We start from the raw sequence: 26,274 nt of genomic DNA on the forward strand, positions 1-26,274 counted from the left end.
AGTATACCTTTGAGACAGTGTCTGGGTTCCTGCTTCCATACGGTGTCATTATGACCAGTTATGTGTTAATTCTGATACGCCTCAGACAGACCAAGTTCCGTCGCAAGGTCCGCAGCGAGAACCTCATCCTGGCCATAGTTGTAATCTTTGGCCTGTTCTGGTTGCCCTATCATACTATCAACATGGTGCAGGTGTGTATGATGGAAAACACTGACAACTAGGCACAATTATACATTCACATTCATACAAGACTATTTTAGAGATCAAATTAAAACACTAGAATGGCTAAAATCACAATGGAATGGAACAGAACGGGGGGGGGGGGGGGGGGATTCCATCAACATCGCTAAAGCGTTTACCTAATTATTAATATTATTATAATTATAAAAACCAGGCTTATTTTTGTCTTTATTTATGTCTTTTGAGACTTATCAAAATAAGACTGGATTTTCCTTTAGCCACGTTGATGGAATACCCCCCATGGACATACAGTATATCAACAGAGTAACACGAGGGTATAACATTTTACCATCACAGGACAGTGTACAGTACGTATGTTAAGTTTTCCTCTGTGGTTGTCTCCAACAGGTGATGGCCCAGTACTTCAAAGAGGACTCCCCAATAAGAGAGAGGTCTGTGTCATGTGCATAACAACCTCATCTCAACCCTTCCAATATCCACAAACCCCACCAATACAATCATAGTAGTGCTCAATCAGGATGTGTTTAACAATTTAGCAGACACTTGAAAGTGACTTACAATTAGAGATTACAGGGACAGTCTCCCTGGAGTAATTTAGGGCTAAGTGCCTTACTCAAGGGCACACTAGTGGTGGTGTTCCCAGGTTTAGTTTATTATTAGGATCCCCATTAGCTGCCCCCATGGTGACAGCTAGTCTTCCTGGGGTCCACAAAAATAACAATACAAATGAAATCAATAACAACACAAATACAAACAAATGATTACAAAGAACAGACAACAGAGTGTAATTAAAAGAAAATTAAAAGAAAATGGAAAGAAAAGAACTAAAACTAAACTAAAGTCAAACTAACCTAAACTCAACTAAAACTAAACTAAAAACTAAAACTAAACTAAAAACAAACATTTTCATTTACATACACCTTTAATATACATTAGGGAATGTCAATTTCTCTATTTGCCAAGTGTTGTTTTACTAAGATTTTGAAACGGATTTTACTATTCTCCTGTGTAACATGTCTGGGAAGAGAGTTCCATTCCTGCATACCTCGGAACATGACAGTTCGTTTCATTGCATTCGACCTCACTTTTGGAAGTGTAAAACCTCGTGCAGAAGCATGTCTGGTTGAGTAGTCATGTCTGTCGAGACTTATGGATAAATTATTATACAGAATTGAAGGAGTCTTTGTAACAAGAATATTCCTGGTAAATACAAGGAGTGAATAGATTAACCTATTTTCCACAAGTAACCAATTTAAACAATTGTGCATCGCTGCGACATTACTTCTGTACTCACAACGAAGCGCTATACGTGCTGCTTTGTTTTGTACTATTTGTAATTTTTTTCAGTTTATTCGTTGTTACATTAGACCATACTACAGGACAATAGTCAAGATTCAAGGTGGGACTTGAACTCATGACCTTCTGATCACCAGTCCAACTCATTATCCAGTAGGCCACCACTACCCTCATCTCAGTCTAACAATGCCAGATCCCCTTAAGGAACATCTGATTAACCCGGTCCTTCTCTTCACAGGTTAGACACAATCTGGAAGTCCAGTCGGGCAGTGACCTCGTCCCTGGCTTTCATCAGCAGCTGTGCCAACCCTGTCCTCTACACGTTCGCTGGGAAGTCTTACATCAAACAGGATGGTTTGGCCTTCATGGCCCGGCTCTTTGAGGGCACGTCTCTAGAGAACAGTGGAACTAAGAAGGGTCGGCAGGGGATAGGACTTAAAGACACGTTGTCGTCCAACACGAATGGGACATAGGACACACAGTTGCACACACACAGACCACAAATGCATCAGAACACCCCAAATACAATATTATTTACCAACATGCAGACTTCCCAGATGCAGGATAATAAAGTTGACCATCATATATACAGTACATTACAGTTCTGGAGCTCGGAATGGGAAGATGAACCGTGAAAGAGAGTAAGCCAGAAAGGGAGGGCACTGTTTGAATTTTCCATAGAGTAGCGATAACGCTAGCAGAACAGAGCATGTTATTGCCTAGCAAACCTTTCAGGACATTCCTCATACATACATTACAATATTCATGATCAAACACTCAAAGAACTTAATAGGAAGATGACATGAACCTGAGACGATGGAGACCATAAACAAGCCTTTTAAAGTGGGTGTGCGGCTCCTGCTTATCTACTGACAACAAATATTCAATTATTAAATAATTCAATATTTGCTGTAAGTCGACAAGGTACACCACTTTAATAGGCTTGGTTATGGTTACCAGCATATCAGTGCAAGGTTCATGTGTCATGTGTGGTGGGAGTTGCACAAGACATTTTTTAGACCGATTTCTCTCATAACTCCCACCCATAAAGTTGGTTTTGTAAATATGTAAATAGTGCTTTTAAAAAAAGTTACACAATAATGTATTGCTTGTGAATCTTGATATACACAAATGTAATAAAGCTTTATTTCAGAGTACAAACAAAAGTACAATCTAAAGAAATTGATTGGTTGAAGTGGTATTCCGACTTTGCATACTGTATTCACACATTATCTAAACATGCAAGCGCAACAAGTGACTAGCATTAAAAGCCAATAATGGGAAGATTATGCATGAATCCTATTCACTACAGTATTATGCCCAGGAACACCACTGCTCTATATCAGTGGAAGCTCAAAAGCTTTCAAGTTGTAGTTCTACAATGCTATGTGGCAATCTTTTGACTCCCAATAAATCATGAACAGATTCAGTCTTAACAGAGCTGGATTCCCAGTCTCCAACAAAGGCATCCCTTTGTCAAACTGCACGACAGAGGCACTAAGTCACACAAGATGAGCAGTTAAGTTGTTTATTAATTCCAAACAAGTTGTACAAACATCACAATAGGCAGAAATGAAAATGGTTAACTTGTTTATGAAAGTCAACAGAGCAGAAAACTCCAGCAGTCGAATGCAATCTGAAGCAGAGCCGATTCATTCCTACACCAGGTAGATCTGATCACAATACCTGGAGGGGAAAAGAGATTGAGACACGTCAGTGGGACAACCAACTACAAAGTGAGTCCACCACAGCCACTTACTGACCCCACTCAGAGCATGTGTATAATCACAGGATTTCAGGTGAAACACGGATCATGCAATTAACTCATCACAGTAAGGTGTGGAAAGATGGGTTTTTATAATTATCGGCCCAAATGTAGCATGCTGTACCTTTAGTTTCTTGTGAACGCTGGATCTGGACCTCAGTGTCTCTGAAACGAGGGGATCGATGTTAGAAAATGTTTAAGACATGTTACATGACTTGGCCATAAGGGATCAGAAGGCATACCCAGTCAGTATGTGAAAGTATAATCACGAGGTTCAGCTGAAACACGGACTCACATGTAACTCATCATTTTTGGGCAACGGTATGATTGGGGGGGTAATGGCAACGTGCATGAAACATACCCAGAGACAAAAATAGCAGCATATTTTAGATGATCTATAGACTGTGGCAGCAACACATCTGCACATGGTTACAATGCAAGCGTGTGCACCTGCTAGATGCAATGGAAAGCACATGGTGAGCTTAGAATGATAAGGTTCCATCTCCGTTTAGGGCAGTTCAGAGATATTGAGCGTCAAAGTTTTTACATTCCATTATGTTTTGTCAGATGGAACCTTTGTATTTTATTAATTACTAACTCAAAAATGTCAACATTTTTAAAATAACACCACACAGGCATTAATAAACACCTAATGGATCAGACTATGTACAAAACGAAATTTTGACAAATGGAGATAGAACCTTATAATTCTAACGTCACGGCATGTTGGCTGCAATGTTGGATCCTGTTCTGTTACTAGCTTATGGACCCAGACAAGAACGGGTAGATTGAGAGGCTTACCGTGATTTAAGTTCGAGCAGTTCGTGTCTTGGAGTTCCTAACAATGGGCAGATTGAGAAAAAAAAAAAAAAGAAGCCTCTATTAATGATCAAAAACGTGTCTGAGACATTAACATTGTTAGCTAAGCTAGCTACAGTAGCTAACATCAATAAAATAAAATACGTTATATATAAATAAGCTACACCCCTGTGCACAGTCATAGTGGTCTCAAGAACCTAATGTATTTGTAATAATCAATAATCTACAAAAAAAACTAGACTATTAGCTGAATAGCTGGCTCATGTTCCAAAAAAAGAACCAGTCTGGCGTCCGTCGTGGCTCTCCCGCAGACTACTAGGAGAGAGAAAGGCTGATAACGAGACTTGGGCCACATTTATCTGTTTTTATCAAACCACGTGTTTGTTGTCCCCCGGTGTCACCACGTGTCATGTTGCTTCCGGGTATCGTACCGCTTAAACACCAAAGAATGGCTTTAGTAAAAACCGCACTGTGATTAGCCTTGCATGGTATTTTATGGAGGAAAACGGATTTAAAAAGTGGCATGGCAAAATGTCAAATGATAATTCATTGAATTTATATAGCGCTTTTCCGAGGCTCAAAGACGCTGGATGATGCACTTCATTCATGTTAGATTAAAAATGCATCTATCTGAAGCCTAAACATAGTTTGGAAAGGCATGCAATTATGCATTCTCTGCAATGTTATGTTACATGTGTGGGTGAATGAACATGACGTTTGAGTCGACAACCCATGGTAGAAAGCACTCTCTGATATTATATATGTTAATTACTATTTACTTATTTACTAAATTATTTGCTAAGCTCCCAAAACCCGAATCTTTTTTGTCAGTCTGACAAAAAAAGTCCCATTCCCAAACATGATGGACCCTTAGATAGAGTCAGAGTGGAGTTTGAACTTCTTTATTGACTAGTCAAGTCATGCATAATTATGATAATCTATTTTCTTAACATTAATACACATTTCCCCACGATAAACTACATTGATTGGCTATGTGACTTTGTTGTCCTCATTACTTCCATCTGTATTTATTTATTTTTTGTTTATCATACAAAATGTGTTGCATGTATATCCAACGTAGGATATCGACAAGTCAGTTACTAATAAACAAAGCCGTGAAAGTTATTTCTCGTCCCTCACCAACATGGCGGGAGGCTCTGTCCACATTGTCGACATGTGACACATCTACGGAGTCCAAGTTGGACCAATCCAGATCCAGAGAGTGCATGTTCACAATTCACAATCACAAAACAAGGGAGAATCAACATACTAAACAGCCAAAATCGTATCCCTCTACCAGGAACCGGAGATTGGGTGTTATGAGAGTCTTAATAGGTATGTATACAAATATCATTCTTCCAGTCGAGGTATCCACATGTTTTTTTGTTAAGGAAATCCTAGCTAAGGTCAATATTATATAGCATAGGTGAGTTTTTGCAAACATGTGTGCTATGGCCTCAGCCGCCGATATTTATACATCTCTCTCTCTATATGTAGAATACGCAAGAGACTTTAGAAGAGACTTGGGTTTGACTAAACTAAAGCATTGCCTTCACAAGTCGTATAGTAGTAGTATATCAGCAGTGGAGAAATGTTCCTTGTTTTGTAAGTGAACGAAGTGCGCATGCGCCTGTGAAGGGGTGAGCACAGCTCTGTTCTGTCAATCACTAATTCACTATTATCATTATTATAGCTTTATGTTGTTCATATCCCCCTAGAATTCCTAGCAAAGTCACTGTAATGGACTGTGACTTATTTTCTTTATTTCTACTAGTTTATTTGAGTCATCTAACTCAAAGTGCTCTGCTTTAATAATAATAATAATAATAATAATCTCCAACAGTATAACCAACCTAATGTTGTAAGTGTAAATAAGTTATGATAAGTCATTTGTAATTTCGTCATATGGTTGTGCTTGCTGTTGGTTGGTACATCCTCACTCTGCCTGTCCTTGCCATCAGGAGGAGGGTCGGGGTTTGTGGGTCGAGAGCTGACCCGTCTGCTCAGAGATAAAGGCCATGAAGTCACAGTGATATCTCGGCAAGCTGGTCCTGGAAAAATCACATGGGTATGACAATGCTCTCTTTTCCGTCCCAAAATGTTGATTCAATCTTTATCTATTTAGTCAATGCCATCATAGTGCAGGACTAGTTAGGTACTGACATGAAGGGAATATGTTTGGGAGGGGAACAGTAGCCAAATTTCACCTACACTTTGTCCTTGCTGTTGCAGGGTGAACTGGAGTCAGGCGGCCTCCCACCATGTGATGGCGCTGTCAACCTGGCTGGAGAGAACCTCATGAACCCACTGCGTTGGTGAGCAACACGTCTCTATATACATTACCAGGGCTACTACTGTTCTTTACTTGTCTCTTTCCATACTTGTTTTCGCAAATAGGTTAGATTTGTCATTGTAGCAATGCAGAGGTCATGTGTCCATTAAAAATACATTTATAAAGTGATTTAATTTGATTTATTCTCTCTCTCCTCTCCTTTACTCTGTCCTCCTCCTCTCTCTCCTCTCCTTTCCTCTCCTCCTCTCTCTCTCTCTCTCTCCTGCTGAACTCTCCCTTGGCCACCATGTTGTTACAGGTGGAATGAGAGCTATAAGAAGGACCTGTTCTCTAGTCGGATTGACACCACCAGAACCCTGGCTCAAGCCATTGCTGCGTCCCCCAGTCCCCCTCAAGCCTGGGTCCTTGTCACAGGTGTAGGTCAGCATCCTAGGTCCCTTTACAGGTGCATGGTGTTTCATGTATATCTCTTCAATACACCCAATAATGTATTTGGAGTATTTTTGGGAATATGTTGACTCTCTCTCTCTCTCTCTCTCTCTCTCTCTCTCTCTCTCTCTCTCTCTCTCTCTCTCTCTCTCTCTCTCTCTCTCTCTCTCTCTCTCTCTCTCTCTCTCTCTCTCTCCTTCTCTGCCCTGCAGCATGTTACAAACCCAGTGTTACAGCTCAGTACACAGAAGACAGCGAGTGGGTGCCCTTTGACCTCCTGTCACGACTGGTGAAGGAATGGGAAGGAGCGGGACGTCTTCCTGAAAACATTGCACAGACCACCAAACAGGTGGTAATCAGACCAGGTGTGTGTGTGTGTGTGTGTGTGTGTGTGTGTGACAGAGAATTAAACCAATTCTATATAAACATTTAAAGGAGATGATAGTATGTAATATTGTCACTGCTGTTCCTCTTTCCCCCACCAGGAGTCGTACTTGGCCGTGACGGTGGTGCCATCAAGCAGATGATGACTCCTTTCTGGCTCGGCCTCGGGGGCACCCTGGGGTCTGGAAGGCAGCCATTCCCTTGGATCCATGTCTCTGACCTCGCTGGGATCATCGCCCATGCCCTGGAGCCCTCCCCCGACACCCCCTCCCCTGCCCCGCAAGTGCTCAATGGTGTCGCCCCCGCAGAGAACACTAACTATGACTTCACTAAAGAACTGGGCCGTGTTCTGAGGCGACCCACTATCTTCCCCGTGCCTGGCTTTGTCATCAACGCTCTGCTGGGCTCAGAGAGAGCTGTGGTTCTGACCCAGGGCCAGAAAGTGGCTCCCAAGAGGACTCTGGAGACAGGCTTTCAGTACCAGTATCCGGACCTCAGCTCTGCCCTGCGAGAGATCGTCGATAGCTAACAGAAAAGGGTTCAGGAGATAAGAGACTTATGAGATGAGATTATGTCATTTAACATTGTGTAATGAATAAAAGACAATGTCCTCCTGTTGTCTTCAAGATTAACTTGGTTTAGTCTTGTCCACTGCAAGGTGTAAAGACTGTGGATAACTGTATGGATTTATGGATCAAAATTATAAGAAGGGAACCGAACCCTTTTGTAATGATTTCTGTGATGTCTATTCTCCTACACATAAACCGACAGAGTCTTCTGTTACCACACTCAAGTGGAAGTGACACTTCCAGTACTGACACTTTTCTTCCTCATTATAGTAAACACAATGTCATTTTGTTTGGTGAAGGGAAGGATCAAGGCCATCTGAGGGTGTGTGTGTTTAGATTAGATTCAACTTTATTGTCATTGCGCAGGACAAGTAGGACATTGAGGACAAGTACTTAGACAACAAAATGCAGTTTATTGTGTTTGTTGTGCAACAATTACAATATAGGTGTTAGTATATAAATACATAAATAATTAATATAATAATGAATATAAAGTGAATACACAAGTGCTATGTACAGTTATGAAAATTATTATCCACAATTATGTAATGATAAGTACAATGATATGATATGTACAGAGTAAGGGTAATAGGCAATAGGTGGCCAGGTGTGTGTGCCAATTATTCACTGAATAAACACAAGATGGTGACAAATCACAAGTCTTTTTTTTTTATTGCAGTGTCCTTGACAGTCAAAGACCAATCATCAAGTTCACATATTTACAATTCTATTTCCACTAGAGACATTTTTTAAAAACTCTTGAATGTTATCTGTATTGAGTGTGGTACTGTACTGTATGTGAACTGGTTCTATGACATCCACATTTCCCAATCCTTATTGAGCCCATAGTTCATCATTGATTAAGTTGGAGTTTTCAGATTCTTCTATGTCCTCGGATGCAGGTTATGCTTCCTGGGGGGTATTCCATCAATGTCGCTAAAGGACATTACAGACTGATAAGTGATCAAAATAAACCAGGATTTTCCTTTAGCGACATTGATGGAACATCTCCCTGGCATAACTTTCAATCTATCATCGTCATCATTCAGTCTTAAAAGGTTTGACAGTCAGTCCCATTGGCTGGTCAGTCTGAATCTCTCAGGGTGTCATCCTCTGCCTGAATGAATGGCATTTGGTCTCCCCAGGCACTTCTTCGGGCACAGCGATACACATCTCTGTCAAAAACAAGAAAATCAATCAATCCGCTGTGCAGTTGTACTTGGAGAGTAAATGTGCTATTAAGTAGACATCAGGGGTCAAAAATACTTGAAAGTATTTGAGGTGTGCTTGAATTAGCAGAGTTTTGCTATTACATCAGTTGCATTGCACCAGGCAGTTTAAATCAATGACATCTCAAGTGTTTGACAGTATTTCTGAGTCCTTGAGAGAGTTAAACAGGGTACAGTACCTGCTGTTTCGATGGGCAGTCACCACCACCCGTTTGAGGTTTCCACTGGAGCAGCAGATCTGACAGTGGACGTGTCTGGGCCGGCGCAGCACTGGTGCCGTCACCCTGGCCCATTCCAACCCCTCTCCAGAACCGTCTGCTCCCACGGAGGGTGTTCTGGACAGAACCAGGTAACTGAACCTCTCGGTCATCCGGTCAGGGTTCTGGGGGCCGGAGGAGCAGGAATATAGGAATGGGAAACAGCAGATTGGGTTTGTTTACTAATGCTTTAACCAGCTCATGCTTTTACCCCTAATCTACTCCTCAAACTCAAAGAAAAAGAAAAAATGTCTGTCCATCCCCTCAGAGTGCTGTCTTACCCCGGGTAATGGGAGGGGGCAGTAGGGCTGGGAGAAGTTGCAGGGTACTGAAGGTAGCTCGGCCAACTTTGGGCATGGCAATTCATGGGGACACTGTAAAAAAAGAAAAAAAAGCAACATGGCAAGAGTGAGTGACATATATGCTGGCCAATTAGATTTCAGTTAAACGTATGCTGGAACACTGATTAATTCGATATTTACATACTGGCGCAAACACAGATGGCAATCTGGGGTCAAGGGTCATCTTCTCTGGTTTCTGAGGTAAGAAGGGAGTTAAATACAGCATTATACTTTCAATAATTCCAATGCAAAATACTACATTTTGTAGTGATAATATCATGAAAATATGAAAAGTGCAGCTTTTGAGGATGTAAATAAGAGTATGTTTTGAGAGAGTTAAGACCTTTAGTAGTGTGTCTCTAGCATCCATGAGAATCTGATGGCCTTCTTTGGTCCCATTCTCTACCAGCACCTACGGCAAGAGCAGAGGTCAAATAAAAGTGGTTGGGGCAGTACATGATCCTGGTAATATAAAGGGATACATGGTGGTATAAGGCTTCAGCTTCACCAACCAGATAAGAGCTGGTCTTCCTCCACAGTGTGTATATAGCATCTTCCCGCTCCTTCTGACTGGCCAGCTCTGACAGAGAAAAGGCCCCAACAACTAGATCAAACTGCACCTGAAAGTACATCAATAAAGTGTCATCATCACTGAGCAATACATCATGTTATATTAGGTTCTCACATTACAACGGAAGATGGATGTTGTTATTGGAAGCAACAGAGTGTGCGACTGTAGGTTTTCACATGATCACAGGCACAGAACAGGGAACTTGGCTAACCTTAGGTGAGACAGGGAGGAACTGACGGAAATAGACTTGTTTGATAGCAGGCCCCTCTTTCTCGTTGCCACCTGCTCGACAGGGAACAAAGGTAAGTTCGTTGTGTATTTCCGTGTGTCGCTGTACTGTATAATAATGTATGTGGCTGCGCATTGAAATAAATGCGTGTGGTGAGCTACCTCTGAGAAGGCGATTTGCTATTGTGTTCATTGCCCCAGAGCTGTCCACACACATCAACTCCTTCAAAGTGTCGCCCCAAAATGAGTGTGATGCCCTGTGACAAAAGGAGAGAGCTTCAATGTACATCGTAAATGGACTTATAGAGCGCCTTATGGCAAAGCGCTTTACAATGGCCTCTCATTCACCCATTCACACACCAATGGCGGGCAAGCTACCATACAAGGCGCCGGCCGGCTCATTCTGAGCAATTTGGGGTTCAGTGTCTTGTCCAAGGACACCTCGACACGTGGACAGCCGGGGATCGAACCGCCGACCTTGCGATCATTAGACACCGGCTCTATCTCCTGAGCCGCAGCTGCCCCAATGTACATCGTCTCACCACACAGACAACTGACTGTGACGCCGCTGCTCTGATCCTCACCAAGCAGCTGTTCCTAACCCCGAGCCAAAGTCCAGGAGAGAATGAGGAGAGAAGGAGGGATCTCTCTTCTTAATCTGGAAAGAGTGAGAGAGGGGGGGGGGGGAGAAAGTGAAATGCATGAGGCCAAAGGGAGAGAAGGGTCTGAACGGTGCTATTGCACATTGAAACATGATTGACATGAGGAGAAAGAAGGTTTATATTAAGTGTGGGATTGTGTGATTACTGTATTTTCCTTACCTCATTGAGGGCTCTTCTCACAGCAGCGTAGCCCCCTGCCAGCCTAGCAGCCATGTATACTACACACAGGTCTTCATCATAGCTGAGAGAGAGAGAGAGGGGGGGGGGGGGGGGGGGGAGTGGAATATACAAACTACTTCAAATTCAAGTAAAAGGAGATGTACACTGAGGAACAAACAAACATAAAAACATGCACGCACGCACGCATGCACACACACACCTCATAGAGGTCCAGTGGTAAGTTGTTTTTCTGAGTTCTGACAACACTTCCTTCTGAATTCGATCCCCCAGCAGTTGATTGTCTAGAACTGTGATTTAAGAACAAACAAACAAACAAACAAACAAACGCACATTATTTCATCCCTTTCCTCTTTCGCTTACTCAAAACACCCCATATCACCAATCTCTTCCTTTATTTCTTGGCGTTGTTGTCGCCCATCTATTCCATCTACCCAGTCACCTCCTCCTTTCTCTATTGCTGTCTTCCACAGAGACTTTTCCAGCTCCTTGGCTCTTGCTCTCAGCTTGGCATCCTCAGGCATCCTCTTCCTGCTCCACAGGAAGTTGGCGAGACTGCGGGCTCTGTCAGCTAGCCCATTCACCTGGGTTCCTTCTGGTTTGGAGAACAAGACATGTGTCACACTGTCACACGACTGGATATCACTGTTCGACACACACAGATTGGCCAATGACCATACACATTCAAATCCCTTCGTTTCTCGATGCAACTGTCCTTTACATAGCTCTCACAGGGGTAAAAAAGGATGTCCTTCTTTGAATCCTTATTGGACTATTGATATCAGAGCTTCTTTACCGTGGATGATAACTTGTGCAGCTCTATTGAGTTCCTCTGGTAGGCGCAGCGTCTTCAGGCTGGTCACACCTGGGTGCTTCTTGTGACTTGCACCGTTCAGGAAGTCTATCTGAGGCAGAGGGTGCGCTGCTGAACTCAGTCCCTGAGGGGTTTAAGAGAAATGACTGTCAGTAATGTGTTGTTAACCCAGGACGGTTCCTCCTGGGTCGTTCAACTTGGTAACAGTCACACAAGAGAAAGATTGAGAATGATGGAGTGGCTTCTGATCGTTATGCAAATCATCACAGTCATTTATTTACAGTACATCCATGTTATAGTACAAAAGGCATGACAGTGCATGCTTATGAAAGGCATGTAAATGTTCATTAAAGGCCAATAGCTAGCTAAATAAGCATATGTTGATATTCATAACAGGGTGAATGTTGATAATGACAAGAGGATACTTCGTGAGCTTAGAATGATAAGGTTCTATCTCCGTTTAGGGTAGTTCAGAGATATTGAGCGTCAAAGTTTTTACATTCCATTATGTTTTGTGAGATGGAACCTTTGTGTTTTATTAATAATTACTAACTAAAAAATGTCAACATTTTAAAAATAACACCACACAGGCATTAATAAACACCTAATGGATCAGATTATGTAAAAAACTCAATTTTGACCAAAAATTGAGATAGAACCTTATAATTCTAACATCACGAGTTGATGCTGACCTCCTTGAGATGCTCAATGACACTGGGACAGAACAACTAATAAAACACTCACCCTGAACATTATCCTCACTACACCTGCCCTTTGACACAGGGAACAGGCGTGGTAAGTTGGAGAAGCCATGCCTTCGTCTCAAAACCACCCACTCTCAGGAGTCATGTGCTGGTGACAAAGATGTGACAGTGACTGGAGTCTTCTAGCTGGCTTAACATGCGTCGGAAGGTAAGTGTACCGGTACGTCTACAAAATACTTCCGACTAGGAACATTCCCAGGCGGAACCTTTCTCCTGACAAAGTCCAGTGTGAGTGTGTGACAACTTCCCGCGCCCATCACTCCTCTCTCTCCCTACTTTCTATTGTAAGTCTCGTTATTAAAGCCGGTCTAAAGCTCGTATTCCGCAAGTGACACGACATCTGTATGGAAACATGAGGCGCACCAGAAGCTCTAGAAAGACATCTCAAAGTGCAGCTGAAAATGCCTCAGTGGCCCAGTCCAACACAGGTTTGTACTCTGGTGCTTTGCTAGGAAGCTATGTTGTATTGGGTTAGCTAGCTGCCTCACACACACACAGGCCAGGCAGAGCACAGCCAGCACGTGTGACACTGTCTTCTGCATGTCATAAAACTGCATGAAATGTATTTTCTTAGATCAATCAACTCTATAAAACAATGAATGTCAAATTATTCTTTTGGACCTCATACTTTCTAGTAGGACTACACATGCCTCTTTGTCTGACAGAATAAAAATAAATAAAATAAAAGACATTTGTTGACAAAGTAACTTTGAAAGTTATCTCAGTGCTGTGTATCTCTTTTCTTTGTTGCATGGTGGTCCAACTGTCATCTCTCTGACTGTGTGTGACTGTCTCTCTTTAGATTAGATTAGATTCAACTTTATTGTCATCGCAGAGTACGAGTACTAGGCTATACAACGAAAATGCAGTTTAGCATCCAACCAAAAGTGCAAATAGTGATATAAGAACATTATCTAAGTTTGTCTCTCTTGTCAGTTTGGCAGTGGGAGGGGGACGAGGGTCAGTGGGAGCCATACCCCCCCCAAGCCTGCGCCCTGCTGGACTCTGCTGTGTCCTCTGGAGAAACCTCGGTGTCCCTGGCTCTTGGCTCTGGATCTGGGTATCACATCGACCTGAAGAAGATGGTCCAGATCAATAACGTTACCAAGTACAAGAGGAAAATACGCTCTTGTGCACTAAAACCAGGTTTGTTATCAATGGATATACGACTACGACCATTGTCACTTGTGTGTGTGTGTGTGTGTGTGTGTGTGTGTGCGTGTGTGCCTGCGTGCCTGCACATGTGTGTGTGAGTCTGTGTCTGTGTGTCCGTGTCTCTCTATGTCTGTCTGTCTTTCTTTTGCCTACAATCAACACAAACTTTCTCTGTAGAGAGTTCAGACGGCGGTGACGTAGTGGATTCAACCAGTCAAGATGCCACGAGGCCAGTTCAGATCAAAGAGGAGGAGAAGGAAGAGACAGAGGAGCAGCCAATTGCCAAGCGGAAGCGGGGGGAGGGGAGGAGCCAGAAGAAGAAGAATAAAGAGATGCCCACAGATGAAACGGAGAGCAAAGGTTTCAGCTCCTCCTTCCTTTGATTTTCACCTTTTCAAATATGACTAGCTGAAGTGCCTATGATATTGGAAATACCCTCAATGTTAGGTTATGGAATGTATGATACAGACCAAGAGTAGACTGATGGGGGTAGGTACAGACCAGGGGTAGACTGGTGGGGGTAGGTAGGTACAGACCAGACTGGTGGGGGTAGGTAGGTACAGACCAGGGGTAGACTGGTGGAGGTAGGTAGGTACAGACCAGGGGTAGACTGGTGGAGGAATAGTCTCAAATACGTGTGGTGTGTTTGATACCATTCCTGATTCTATTCCATGCATTACAATACGCCGGTCCGATCTCTGCCTCCACCAGCCTCCACTCATACACACGGTAAATCCATAGTGTTAAGGCTAGGCAATAGCTATATGTAATAATATGACTGCATGCTGATGAGTTTGTAAAATGCCCATCAGTTTTGTTCATGTTGGGTGGTAAGTGTTGATAAGTGTTGTGCATTGATGATGTTTGTGATGTTGTGTGCAGAGGTGGTGAAGACAATGGTGATGAAGGGCAAGGCGCCTGTTGATTCAGAATGCAAGGCCAAACTCGGCAAGGTACGCTAGTAGTCACTCTGTAACCAGTCATCAGACACACTCACTAACGGAATCTTTCTTTCTTCGTTCCCTCCCCACGTCCATGTGGTTTTAGCTGAGGTCGGTGCTGTCTTTTTTTTTTAAAGCTTAGCTGTGGTGTGTGGTCACAGAGTTCCTAGCATTGAGGGTGTAACAGACACCCAAGGTGTGCAGCAAGATGCTTATTTTGGGTCACATGCCCTTGCTGTGGAATGTGCATAACAACACAGAGAGAGAAGCACAACTGTTGATCCCAGTAGCGATGCAATGAACCACTTGTGATCTGTGTGTACACAAGTTTGTCTTGGAGGTCGCACACAAACAATACTGCAGACAACAGAATCACTAATTAGCTCATTAGGTTTATTATTCGTCACATTTAATTGTCTCTCTTTTTTCTCACAGGCCCATGTTTACAGTGAAGGGAATGACGTTTATGATGTCATGTTAAACCAGGTAAAAACATCATGACAGTTGAACTCTGTATTTGTGAACGTTGTGACTCTTTTTGCTCAATGATTTCTATGAGTGGTGTGTGTGTTTTCTTTTTTTTTCTTGTTTGCCTACGGCTGGTTACAGACAAATCTTCAGTTCAACAACAACAAATATTACCTGATCCAGCTGCTTCAGGATGACAATGCCAAGTCCTATACTGTGTGGCTGAGATGGGGCAGAGGTACGTTTCTGTGTTGTGTTTCTCTAGTTGTTTGGTCAGATAGTTCAGCCATGTTTCCTAGCAACACAACCTAGGCTCCCAGTTTTTCGTCTCATGACCTCACACATGACATGACCTCACACGTGACTCTCCTCTCTCTGTAGTCGGTAAGGTTGGACAGAACAGTTTAGTGTCCTTTGGTGGAGATCTCTGCAAAGCCAAAGATCTCTTCCAGAAAAAGTGAGTAGATGAATTCCTCGGGTGGCCTAGAATTCCGTTGATGTTTGTTTATTTTCACACCATTAACAACAGCCTAATAACTTATCAGAACACCTCCCCCCAGCTCTAAATGATTAGCTTGTATGTTGTGTGTTTGAGCACTTTTGATGCTTCGCTTGTGTTTTGTCGCAGGTTTCTCGACAAAACCAAGAACGAGTGGGCGGACCGGGCGAACTTTGAGAAGGTGGCAGGAAAATATGACATGTTGTTTATGGACTTCAGCATCAATGACAAGGCAAGGAAGGACTTTCCAGTCCCTCACGTCACGCCTCCGATCATATTACCTGACATTTCACTCCCATCATCTTTCCATCCCCAACATCCTTTCTTTTCTCCCCTACCCTCGTCTCCCCCCTCCAGTCCCCTCCTCTCTCCTCTTCTCCAGTCCCCTCCCCCCCTTGTCTCTCCCCTCCCCTCCAGTCCCCTCTTCTCCAGTCCCCTCCCCTCCTTGTCTCTTCTCTCCAGTCCCCTCCCCTCCTCTCCAGTCCCCCCCGCCTCTCCTCTCCCGCCACCTCCTCTCCTCTCCCGTCCTCGCTGACATCGTGCCACAGCATCGGCCAGGTGAGTGTGTCCCTCACCAGTGTCCTCCCTCTCTTCCAGGAGGAGAGCCAGCTCCAGCTCCAGACTCTGCCCCAGAAGAAGGCCTCTCAGCTGGATGTGAAGCTCCAGTCCCTCCTGGAGCTCATCTGTGACATCAAGGCCATGGAGGAGTGTGTCCTGGAGATGAAGTTTGACACCCGCAAAGCTCCCCTTGGTGAGTATCGGTGTCACACTGTGGTTCTAGTGAACATTCCATCACGTATACAATTCGGTACTTTCCGATCTTGAAAGAGGGAAGGATGACAAAAGACGTCATCATCATCATCATCATCATCATCACCATCACCACATTTCATTGCCATTCATCTTCCCAGTAGACAAGCATTGACGTCACTGTCAAAACTGTCCTTATATGTGGTTGTGTTTCCTCTTACCTCCAGGCAAGCTGACGTCAGAGCAGATCCGTGCAGGCTACTCCGCCCTGAAGAAGATTGAGGAGTGTGTGAAGAGGAAGGGCAGCAACCGAGAGCTGCTGGAGGCTTGCAACCAGTTCTACACACGCATCCCCCACGACTTTGGGTCCGTAATGAACGTTCGCCATGTTTTCACAAGTCGTTGTACAGCAAGGGAGGCTGGTGGAGGTAGAAATCGGAGGACGGCCTGATTGAGGAATGGTATTAAACGCCCAATCTGTGATCCCTCTTTCCAGGTTGCGAACTCCACCCATCATCCGATCTGAGGAAGAGCTGAAGGAGAAAATAGCCTTATTGGAGGTGAGTCTCATGATGTACTTTTTTTTTTCCCGTATGCATGCTCTCTCTCTCCCCCTGCCTTGACCCCACTGTTGACCCATTTTAATAATAATAATATATGCCATTTAGCTGACACTTTTATCCAAAGCGACTTACATTGCAGTGAGTGTATACATGTTTCAGTATATATGGTCCCAGCGGCAATCAAACCCGCAACCTTAGCGTTGTTAATGCTATTCTCTACCGACTGGGCCACAGAGGATCACACTATTGACCCCACTGTTGTCTCCCCCCAGGCCCTGAGTGACATCCAGATAGCGCTGAAGATGGTCCAGTCCAGTGCCAACAGCGATGAGCACCCTCTGGACAGACAGTACCGCTCCCTCCAATGTCAGATGCAGCCACTGGCCTCTGGGAGCCAAGAGTACCAGGTGAGTGCCTCTAGGCTAGTTAGGTTCTATACCAGGTGAGTGCCTCTACGCTAGTTAGGTTCTATACCAGGTGAGTGCCTCTACGCTAGTAGTATATACTACGCTATACCAGGTGAGTGTGTGCGTCAGGGTTTCCGTTAACCGGTAATTACCGGTCTTTGTCCGGTAAAATTAGTTGAAGTCCGACACATTGAAAACTCGTCGGACATAAATGTCCGGTGAAAATAATTCCCTCTAACCATTTTCAGCTGAGCACCAAACACACACACGCAACACTGCCCGAGAGAGAAGGACCCGCCCCCTTTAGTTAGCCTATAGGCTATAGGCTAACTAAAGGGGGCGGGTCCTTCTCTCTCGGGCAGTGTTGGGTGTGTGTGTTTGGTGCTCAGCTGAAAATGGTGTCCCGAAGCGGAGCGCTTTAACTTTATCGCACAATAACAAGGATAACAAACGAAACGGACAACATTTACACTAAGATGGAGACCAACTTCAGCGATATGATCTAACAGCCGGTCTTCAGGACGACATACAGACCCGTATGAGCTTTCAGGGCTATCGAAAACGACATCTACTAAACGAAATGCCTTCCCAACCAGCGAGACCTGGTTATAGAAATGACGTTGTTTTATTGATTTTAAAAAAAGGGTAAAACTGGAAAGAGAAAATAGAAAACTCACATTAATCCCAAACAATTTAACAAACTTCAGTTAACGTAATGTGGAGTCCGTTCATTGATCGATGCTGTCTGTTCAGTTCCCAGTGAGGCGCCCGTTCAGCGCTGGACCCGTTCAGCGCTGGATTTGACGCATGGCATAGCGCGCATGCGTCAAATCATGTTATATTATTATATATTATATAGCTCGCATCTAATCGTATCGGATGAGAAATAGACATTAAATGGCATATATAGGCCGCTACACAACAGTAATCACCGCGACAAACAGCTATATTAGATTTGGAGAAAAAAAATATGATTTTGCAAAAAAAAAAAAATATTATATGTTAATATGATGACCGGAATATATCACGTTTGTCCGGTAAATCGAATTCTTCCCGGACACGATGTCCGACGGCAAATTTTTCTAACGGAAACCCTGGTGTGCGTACGTGTGGTCTGTGCTCTCTCTCTCCCTCTCCCTCTCTCTCCAGAGCGCTCTGTTTTCAACTGAAATCAGTTCATTTCTGAACGGTCAGAGAGCACCCCGGGTGCACTCTGGCGCTCTCAGAGCGTATTCACGAACACACCTCACAGTAGGTGTCTCACAGGAGGCGCTCTCAGAGCGTATTCACGAACACACCTCACAGTACATGTCTCACAGTAGGTAATTCGTAATTGTAGTAATCCAGGTCCACAAGAGGAAAAATCCAACTCCATCTGTCCCTCTCTGCAGGTGATAGAGAGGTATCTCCAGACCACCCATGCTACTACTCACAATGAGTACACCATGACCGTCCTGGACATCTTCTCTGTGGACCGGGAGGGAGAGAAGAACAGCTTCCTCTCACAGCTACACAACAGGTACAATGACATTGACAATTTTGACATTTTGCAGCCGCTTTTCTTCCAAAGCGACTTACAACAAGTACATTTGTCTAAAGTAAGTGAATCGTCTATACATCAGTCATCATAAGCAAACCTCTCTGTGGGGCCTTAGAACAGGGGCAATTAGCAGCTATTAGGGTATAGGGTGCCCTTACTATTTCCTCAGTAGGAATTGGCATCTTTGTGAATTTTTTGGGTTAAATAACAAAGTTACATTTTCATTGTTTTTGGTTCAATTACATCACCTTTATTTATAGATATTGTTTGAAAGAAGATCACATATTAATATGTCGATATATCTTTAAAAATAACTCAATATTTCATGGGGTGCCCTAATTTCTTCACATGACCGTATCTGCAAAAGGTGGCTACTTTGATGAGTCAAACATGTTGATTAAATTGTGTGAAACAGAACAGTTCCATGATTATTTTTGTTTTGTTTTTTGTTCTATGGTTTAATTTCAGAGAGAGAGAGACATAACATTTACATAAAAACACATCCCACTCTCAGGCTCCATACGCTGTGAAAGAGACACACATGACAATATGAAAGGCTTTTTAGAGAACTGTGAAATGACAAGTTGAAGAAGTTTAACATCTGTTTATTAACATGCATGTCTCTCACTGTCAGGACGCTGCTGTGGCACGGCTCTCGTCTCTCTAACTGGGTCGGGATCCTCAGCCAGGGGCTCCGGGTAGCCCCCCCGGAGGCCCCCGTCACTGGATACATGGTGAGAGAGAGGGAGGGGGGGCGGGGGGGGGGGGGGGGGGGGGGGGGCGGTGGAGGAGTAGAGCGAGTGGGGGATTGGCAAATGCATGTCATGCTGATTCTGAATTGTTTACCGTATGGTGACTGTCTCTCTCTCCTAGTTTGGGAAAGGCATCTACTTCGCTGACATGTCATCAAAAAGTGCCAACTACTGCTTTGCCAACCAACGCAACAACACTGGACTCCTGCTGTTGAGTGAGGTGTGTCGTGAGTGAGATAGGTGCAACTCTATACTGCACACATATAGCTGCTATGATGAGTAGTCTAGACAATGGCATCCAGTCTATACAAAAGGGTTTGTTGTTATCACATTAATATTGTGTCACAAACCTTTATTGGTATACCTTGTATGACACATTATGTTAATTAATCGCCATGGTGATGTGTGTTTTGCTCTGGCAACAGGTTGCCCTGGGTGACAGCAACGAGCTGCTTAAAGCCGACTACGATGCTGAGAGACTACCTGCAGGGAAGCACAGCACCAAGGGAATGGGCAAGACCGGGCCGGACCCCCAGAACTCTGTCTCATTGTGAGTTTAAACCTCTCACCCTCTCTTGGTGTTTGCTTGTTCAGTCTACTCTCACACATATGGGAGATTCATATAGTCAGATAACTATTTCATTCATTTTACCCATTGCAGGTCAGAGGCGAGAATGCTTTAGTCCTGAGTGAAGTGTTCTCTGATAGATGTGTACGAGTCTCTTGAGTCTCCTGTTGTTTATTCATGTTCTTTGACTGTCTGCTGTCTGACGCTGTATTTCTCCCTCTCTCTCCCTCTATGTACTCCGGCTCCTCTTCCTCCTCTTGCTCTTCCTCTCTCATCCTCTTCCTCCACTTCCTCCACCTTCTCTTCCTCCACTCCCTCCTCCTCCACCTTCTCTTCCTCCACTTCCTCCTCCTCCACCTTCTCATCCTCCACCTTCTCTTCCTCCACTCCCTCCTCCTCCACCTTCTCATCCTCCACCTTCTCTTCCTCCACTCCCTCCTCCTCCACCTTCTCATCCTCCACCTTCTCTTCCTCCACTCCCTCCTCCTCCACCTTCTCATCCTCCACCTTCTCTTCCTCCACTCCCTCCTCCTCCACCTTCTCTTCCTCCACTTCCTCCTCCTCCACCTTCTCATCCTCCACCTTCTCTTCCTCCACTCCCTCCTCCTCCACCTTCTCTTCCTCCACTCCCTCCTCCTCCACCTTCTCATCCTCCACCTTCTCTTCCTCCACTCCCTCCTCCTCCACCTTCTCATCCTCTACCTTCTCTTCCTCCACTCCCTCCTCCTCCACCTTCTCATCCTCCACCTTCTCTTCCTCCTCCTCCACCTTCTCTTCCTCCACTCCCTCCTCCTCCACCTTCTCTTCCTCCACTCCCTCCTCCTCCACCTTCTCATCCTCTACCTTCTCTTCCTCCACTCCCTCCTCCTCCACCTTCTCATCCTCCACCTTCTCTTCCTCCTCCTCCACCTTCTCTTCCTCCACTCCCTCCTCCTCCACCTTCTCTTCCTCCACTCCCTCCTCCTCCACCTTCTCATCCTCCACCTTCTCTTCCTCCACTCCCTCCTCCTCCACCTTCTCTTCCTCCACTCCCTCCTCCTCCACCTTCTCATCCTCCACCTTCTCTTCCTCCACTCCCTCCTCCTCCACCTTCTCATCCTCCACCTTCTCTTCCTCCACTCCCTCCTCCTCCACCTTCTCTTCCTCCACTTCCTCCTCCTCCACTCCCTCCTCCTCCACCTTCTCATCCTCCACCTTCTCTTCCTCCACTCCCTCCTCCTCCACCTTCTCATCCTCTACCTTCTCTTCCTCCACTCCCTCCTCCTCCTCCACCTTCTCATCCTCCACCTTCTCTTCCTCCACTCCCTCCTCCTCCACCTTCTCTTCCTCCACTCCCTCCTCCTCCCCCTCTTCTTCCTCCACCTCTTCCTCCTCCTCCTCCTCCACCTCTTCCTCTGCTCTAACCTCAGTGATGGGATGACGGTACCGATGGGCCCTGGAGTGAAGGCAGGCCAGGCAGGCGACTACTCTCTCCTCTACAACGAGTTCATTGTGTACAACCCAGCCCAGACCCGTATGAGATACCTCCTGAGGGTTCAGTTCAACTACCCCTCAGCTACCCCGTGGTGAGGCTAGGAGATGCAGACCAGGGGAGGCTGTGGTGAGGCTAGGAGATACAGACCAATCTTTGTGAATTTTTTTGGTTAAATAACAAAGTTACATTTTCATTGTTTTTGGTTCAATTACACCACCTTTATTTATAGATATTGTTTGAAAGAAGATCCAATATTAATATGTCGATATATCTTTAAAAATAACTCAATATTTCACGGGGTGCCCTAAGTTCTTCACATGACCGTATCTGCAAAAGGTGGCTACTTTGACGAGTCAAACATGTTGATTACATTGTGTTTAACAGAACAGTTCCATGATTTTTTTTTTTTAATTTGTTGTTTTGAATTGTTTATTTGTTCTATGGTTTAATTTCAGAGTACATAGAGACATAAAACTGACATAAAAAAAAATACATCCCACTCTCAGGCTCCATATGCTGTGAAAGAGACACACATGACAATATGAAAGGCTTTCTAGAGAACTGTGAAATGACAAGTTGAAGAAGTTTAACATCTGTTTATTAACATGCATGTCTCTTACTGTCAGGACGCTGCCGTGGCGCGGCTCTCGTCTCTCTAACTGGGTTGGGAGGTAGAAATCGGGAGGACGGGGCTTATTGTAATGCATGGAACGGAATGAGGAACGCTATCAAACAAAACACAATGAGCGCATCCTCCGATTTCTACCTCGACGAGCCTCCCCTGATACAGACACGGGTGGTGAACAGAGAGTTGTTCTCTACTGGTTCACTGAGGCTGTGCTTATGAATAGGGGAAATGTGGACCCGTTGGACAACACACGTGAACTCTGATTAACAACATTTTGCACTAGTTGCAATTACGTGTTAAGTGTCAAAAGACTGGGTTAATCCCGATACAGTCAAATTAGTTTTTACTGTGTTGAGTTTTTGAAGTGATACTGTACAACCTGTTTTGACAGCAGCTCTACTGTTTGTGTATTGTACTCTATATATATATTTCTTATGTAAAAAGAAAACGTACCATGATTAATAACCTTGTTTAACGCAAAACAGATTTTAATGATTGGAAAAAAACTAGATTCAATTCAAGTAATTCTGTGAGTAAGACAGATAAGATATGTGTACATTCATATTTCCTCATTAAAGCAGGGAGTTTCCATGTGAATGAAATAAAGACTGTTTTCATAATGAACATTTCTGACTGGAGTGTGCTTACAATGCAGTGTGTGTGTGTGTGTGTGTCACATGGTATGTCTCTTAACGAGAGCTTCCTCCCAGTAGCATGAGCAGGTAGAGGAAGATGAGGATGACGTCCATGTAGATGATCAGAGAAGCAAACACGTACTCCTCTGGGCTCAGGCTGTACTTCTGTCTGCCCATTACCAGCTGAGTGTCAATTGCCAGGAACTGGGAGAGAGACAGAAAGACAGACAATGATTATGATTAAGACGGGCAATGATTATTTATTTTTCTTTGACCGTGATAGAAATAGGTTCCTATTGAATGTTGATACGTTTAGTAGGCCTACACGGTGTGATATTGAGCTGCATGTTTTTACACAATCCCTGCAGTGTGACATCACTGCCGACCATCTTCATCTCTGGATATCGTGGGGTTATCAACTCCAAACAGTAGAGTTACTAGAGCTGACAGCACGAGTGTGGACTGGTAGAATGGGTTGGTAAGAGAGGCGGGGATTATGGTGGAATGGGCCTAAAGAGTGAACTCGTCGTAACTACTAAAAATGAGTTGTGACGTACCAGTGAGTACAGCAGAGCCCCCAGACACCCGTAGACTATCTGTGTAATATGGTTGTAGTAGAATGTACTGAAGAACCCGAACATGAGCAGGGTCATTGCCAGCACCAACATAGTCCCGTTACACACAGTGAAGTCCACACGAGTCTACAGTTGGCCACAAAAAGATAGAGTGGGTAAATGTAACAATGTTAAAATATTAAAGACATGAACATTTCAATTAAGATGACCTCCAGGAAGAGGAGTGAAGGCAATTGAATACATAAATAATCAATAATACTCTTAAACAATACATCATCATATCTAAGTGAAGAAAGTGATCAAAAGAAGAGTGATAGAGGAAGAAGGAAAGAATAGTAGAGTCCAGTCCAGTAGGATTAGCAGCCTGACCTGGGCTGAGAAGATGATGATGCTGAAGGAGATGACCAGCGTGGCTCCCATGGCGATGACCACAGAGGTGGTTTCATGGAAGGAGGCCACAACTCCGACCAGGTAGGACAGGCTGACAGTGACCACGGCCTGGAGACACGATGATACACACCACACACACACACACACACACACACACACACACACACACACACACACACACACACACACACTGTTAGTTACAAGAATCTCATAGATATTCACACCCAGTCTTACCCTCAGTTACCCAAGGTTATCAGTTATCATATCCACACCAAGGGAGGCTCAAAAATAAACTTCATCAGATCATAGTTGACTGTTCTTCCTGCTGATTGCCCCCCCCCCTCCACATACACACACACACACACACACACACACACACCCCGCTCTCTTTCCACACATAGGTTAGTTGATTTTGTTTCTATTTGTTTTTATTTATGTATCTTCACTGTCTTTGCCGTTCTCATGTATTGTATGTATTGTTTTATGTTGACCATGAGTATTTCTGTTTATATGTTTGTTTTTATTCTTGCTGGGGCCTCTTGGCCAGATCGTCATTGAAAATGAGAATTTGTGGGGCGCTTAGGTGGCGTAGCGGGTTAAGCGCTGACCATGTAACCGCAGGGTCCCCAGGTTCGATTCCGTCCGGGGACATATCCTGCATGTCATCCCTCCTCTCTCTCTCACCCATCCTTCCTGTCTAAATGTTCAGTGTATCTATCAATACAATTAAAAATATGAGTGGGACTGCCCCACAAAAACAAAAAAAACAAAAAAGAGAATTTATTCAACTGATTTTATCTGGTTAAATAAAGGTAAAATAAGATAAAATAAAAAAGGCTGTTGGAGGTAGAAATCGGACGACGGGCTCATTGTTATACGTGGGAATGGAATGACGCATGGTATCAAACACACATGTGGGTTAACACTATTCCTGATTCCATTCCATGCATTACACTGGGCCGTCCTCCAGAGTGGGGTTGGGCATAGCGGAGTGGGACCCACCAGTGCCACCAGATTCCAGGGATGAGCGCGGCTGAAGGAGCTGCAGCAGCTGAGACTGATGGCCACCACAAGGAAGATGACGTAGGCGCTGATGTACAACCAGAGGTTGTCCCGGACCACCTCCCTGACCGCCGTGGAGAACGTGAACACACACACTACGCTGAAGGTGAACAGCAGCTGCACCGTCACAATACTGAACACCTGGATAAACAGACAGACAGGAGGACGGACAGATGGACAGAGACACGGACAGACAGAGAGACAGACAGACAGACAGGGTTACCATAATTAGAGGGTTTGCAGGTGAGCAAGTGAGGTCAGTGTAAAAACATAACTGGGCCTGGAGACCAAAACCGTCAGAGAAACACCAGTACAGACCTTTCTGATGAAAGCCCTCCTTATTGTCTTGTCATCAAATGATGAGACCAGGAGGGCGTTGGGGTCTGCCGTTTCCCCTTCTGTGTGTTGGATTAATGCTGATTAATAACTGCCCACAATACTGAAATACCATAACTGTGTGGTTATTGTTTGTACTATACCCTTTTCAGTGGTCATTTAACACAACACATGAATGTTGAGTGCATTAAAAGGAATGGTGTTGCTCGCACTATTTCTTAATTTCTCTTTATCTTTCAAGCTCCTTACATGACGGAACCTCCTCTGTGTTGGATTATTTCAGGGCAGCTGTACAGTAGAAACAGTAGATACTATTCTCATTCTGTACCTGGATGTCCATCCTGGGCCGCCCCATCAGCTTTTTGGGGGTACACCTCCCCAGGTGGGAGCGGTCCAAAGTCACCTCCTGGTGGAGGGGGGTACAGCACCGGGGCTGCAGAGTAGGGAGGTGGCATGTACGGTGGAGCAGGGTCTGCTTGTGCCCCCCCCTGGGGGTAAGGGGGTGGCTGGGCCAGGTCGGTGGGGAGGAAGTCCGGGGCAGTGGGTGTGAGGTAGTTCTGTGCATCTGTCATCCTGAGAGACACTGAAGTGTGAAACGGGAAGAAGGTTTCAAGTAAAACGCATTGATACTGACAGGGATGTGTGGATATGAGATCTTGGTTACAAAAAAGTGTTGCAGGTGTGTTGCACAAGTAGGGGGTTTCCACAAAACAGGAAGACAGTTTATGTGTA

The 26,274-nt window shown here is 44.4% G+C and overlaps 5 protein-coding genes and 1 long non-coding RNA gene across 6 annotated transcripts in view; 3 read left to right on the plus strand and 3 right to left on the minus strand.

Annotated features, from left to right (window-relative positions):
* Nucleotides 1-1,970, plus strand: part of LOC308172023 (leukotriene B4 receptor 1-like) — a gene marked incomplete at both ends in the record, with an annotated part of 3,004 nt that extends 1,034 nt beyond the window's left edge. Inside the window, 3 exons of the mRNA XM_080546933.1 lie at nucleotides 1-191; nucleotides 589-632; nucleotides 1,736-1,970. The exon at nucleotides 1-191 is cut by the window's left edge and continues 10 nt beyond it. Coding sequence (XP_080403059.1) covers nucleotides 1-191; nucleotides 589-632; nucleotides 1,736-1,970 — 470 coding nt within the window. The remainder of the gene's footprint in view (nucleotides 192-588; nucleotides 633-1,735) is intronic.
* A 1,039-nt stretch (nucleotides 1,971-3,009) lies between these two features.
* LOC308171409 lies at nucleotides 3,010-4,358 on the minus strand. Its single transcript, XR_013937823.1, has 2 exons — nucleotides 3,387-4,358; nucleotides 3,010-3,183 (listed from the first exon to the last, which is right to left on the minus strand). It is a non-coding gene; the product is annotated as an uncharacterized lncRNA (long non-coding RNA).
* A 938-nt stretch (nucleotides 4,359-5,296) lies between these two features.
* On the plus strand, nucleotides 5,297-8,077 carry sdr39u1 (short chain dehydrogenase/reductase family 39U, member 1). The gene is made up of 6 exons (XM_080546405.1): nucleotides 5,297-5,416; nucleotides 6,043-6,149; nucleotides 6,314-6,396; nucleotides 6,673-6,794; nucleotides 7,016-7,168; nucleotides 7,289-8,077. Exons 1-6 carry the CDS (start codon nucleotides 5,308-5,310, stop codon nucleotides 7,714-7,716), a joined length of 1,002 nt encoding a protein of 333 aa, XP_080402531.1. The 5' UTR covers nucleotides 5,297-5,307; the 3' UTR covers nucleotides 7,717-8,077.
* A 361-nt stretch (nucleotides 8,078-8,438) lies between these two features.
* mettl17 (methyltransferase like 17) lies at nucleotides 8,439-12,917 on the minus strand. The gene is made up of 14 exons (XM_080546404.1): nucleotides 12,780-12,917; nucleotides 12,018-12,159; nucleotides 11,664-11,816; nucleotides 11,424-11,511; nucleotides 11,204-11,285; nucleotides 10,967-11,040; nucleotides 10,545-10,639; nucleotides 10,366-10,436; nucleotides 10,096-10,203; nucleotides 9,927-9,995; nucleotides 9,729-9,779; nucleotides 9,524-9,616; nucleotides 9,165-9,367; nucleotides 8,439-8,931 (listed from the first exon to the last, which is right to left on the minus strand). Exons 1-14 carry the CDS (start codon nucleotides 12,846-12,848, stop codon nucleotides 8,841-8,843), a joined length of 1,389 nt encoding a protein of 462 aa, XP_080402530.1. The 5' UTR covers nucleotides 12,849-12,917; the 3' UTR covers nucleotides 8,439-8,840.
* Nucleotides 12,918-13,151: 234 nt separating this feature from the next.
* On the plus strand, nucleotides 13,152-23,015 carry parp2 (poly (ADP-ribose) polymerase 2; the record flags this gene model as incomplete). Its single annotated transcript, XM_080546211.1, has 17 exons — nucleotides 13,152-13,227; nucleotides 13,736-13,945; nucleotides 14,132-14,314; nucleotides 14,837-14,907; nucleotides 15,331-15,381; nucleotides 15,505-15,601; nucleotides 15,745-15,820; nucleotides 15,992-16,094; nucleotides 16,460-16,613; nucleotides 16,840-16,978; nucleotides 17,109-17,172; nucleotides 17,448-17,582; nucleotides 18,974-19,101; nucleotides 19,757-19,856; nucleotides 19,996-20,094; nucleotides 20,300-20,424; nucleotides 21,852-23,015. The coding sequence occupies 17 exons, from the start codon at nucleotides 13,152-13,154 to the stop codon at nucleotides 22,009-22,011; spliced, it is 1,971 nt and encodes a 656-aa protein (XP_080402337.1). The 3' UTR covers nucleotides 22,012-23,015.
* A 218-nt stretch (nucleotides 23,016-23,233) lies between these two features.
* On the minus strand, nucleotides 23,234-26,114 carry LOC308172024 (protein lifeguard 1; the record flags this gene model as incomplete). The annotated part of the gene is made up of 6 exons (XM_080546934.1): nucleotides 23,234-23,383; nucleotides 23,737-23,880; nucleotides 24,124-24,252; nucleotides 25,147-25,347; nucleotides 25,525-25,604; nucleotides 25,871-26,114. The coding sequence occupies 6 exons, from the start codon at nucleotides 26,112-26,114 to the stop codon at nucleotides 23,234-23,236; spliced, it is 948 nt and encodes a 315-aa protein (XP_080403060.1).
* Between the last annotated feature and the right edge of the window lie 160 nt (nucleotides 26,115-26,274).

Source organism: Nansenia antarctica, assembly GCF_963989245.1.
Source record: "Nansenia antarctica genome assembly, chromosome: 16".
NCBI classification, from domain to species: domain Eukaryota; kingdom Metazoa; phylum Chordata; class Actinopteri; order Argentiniformes; family Microstomatidae; genus Nansenia; species Nansenia antarctica.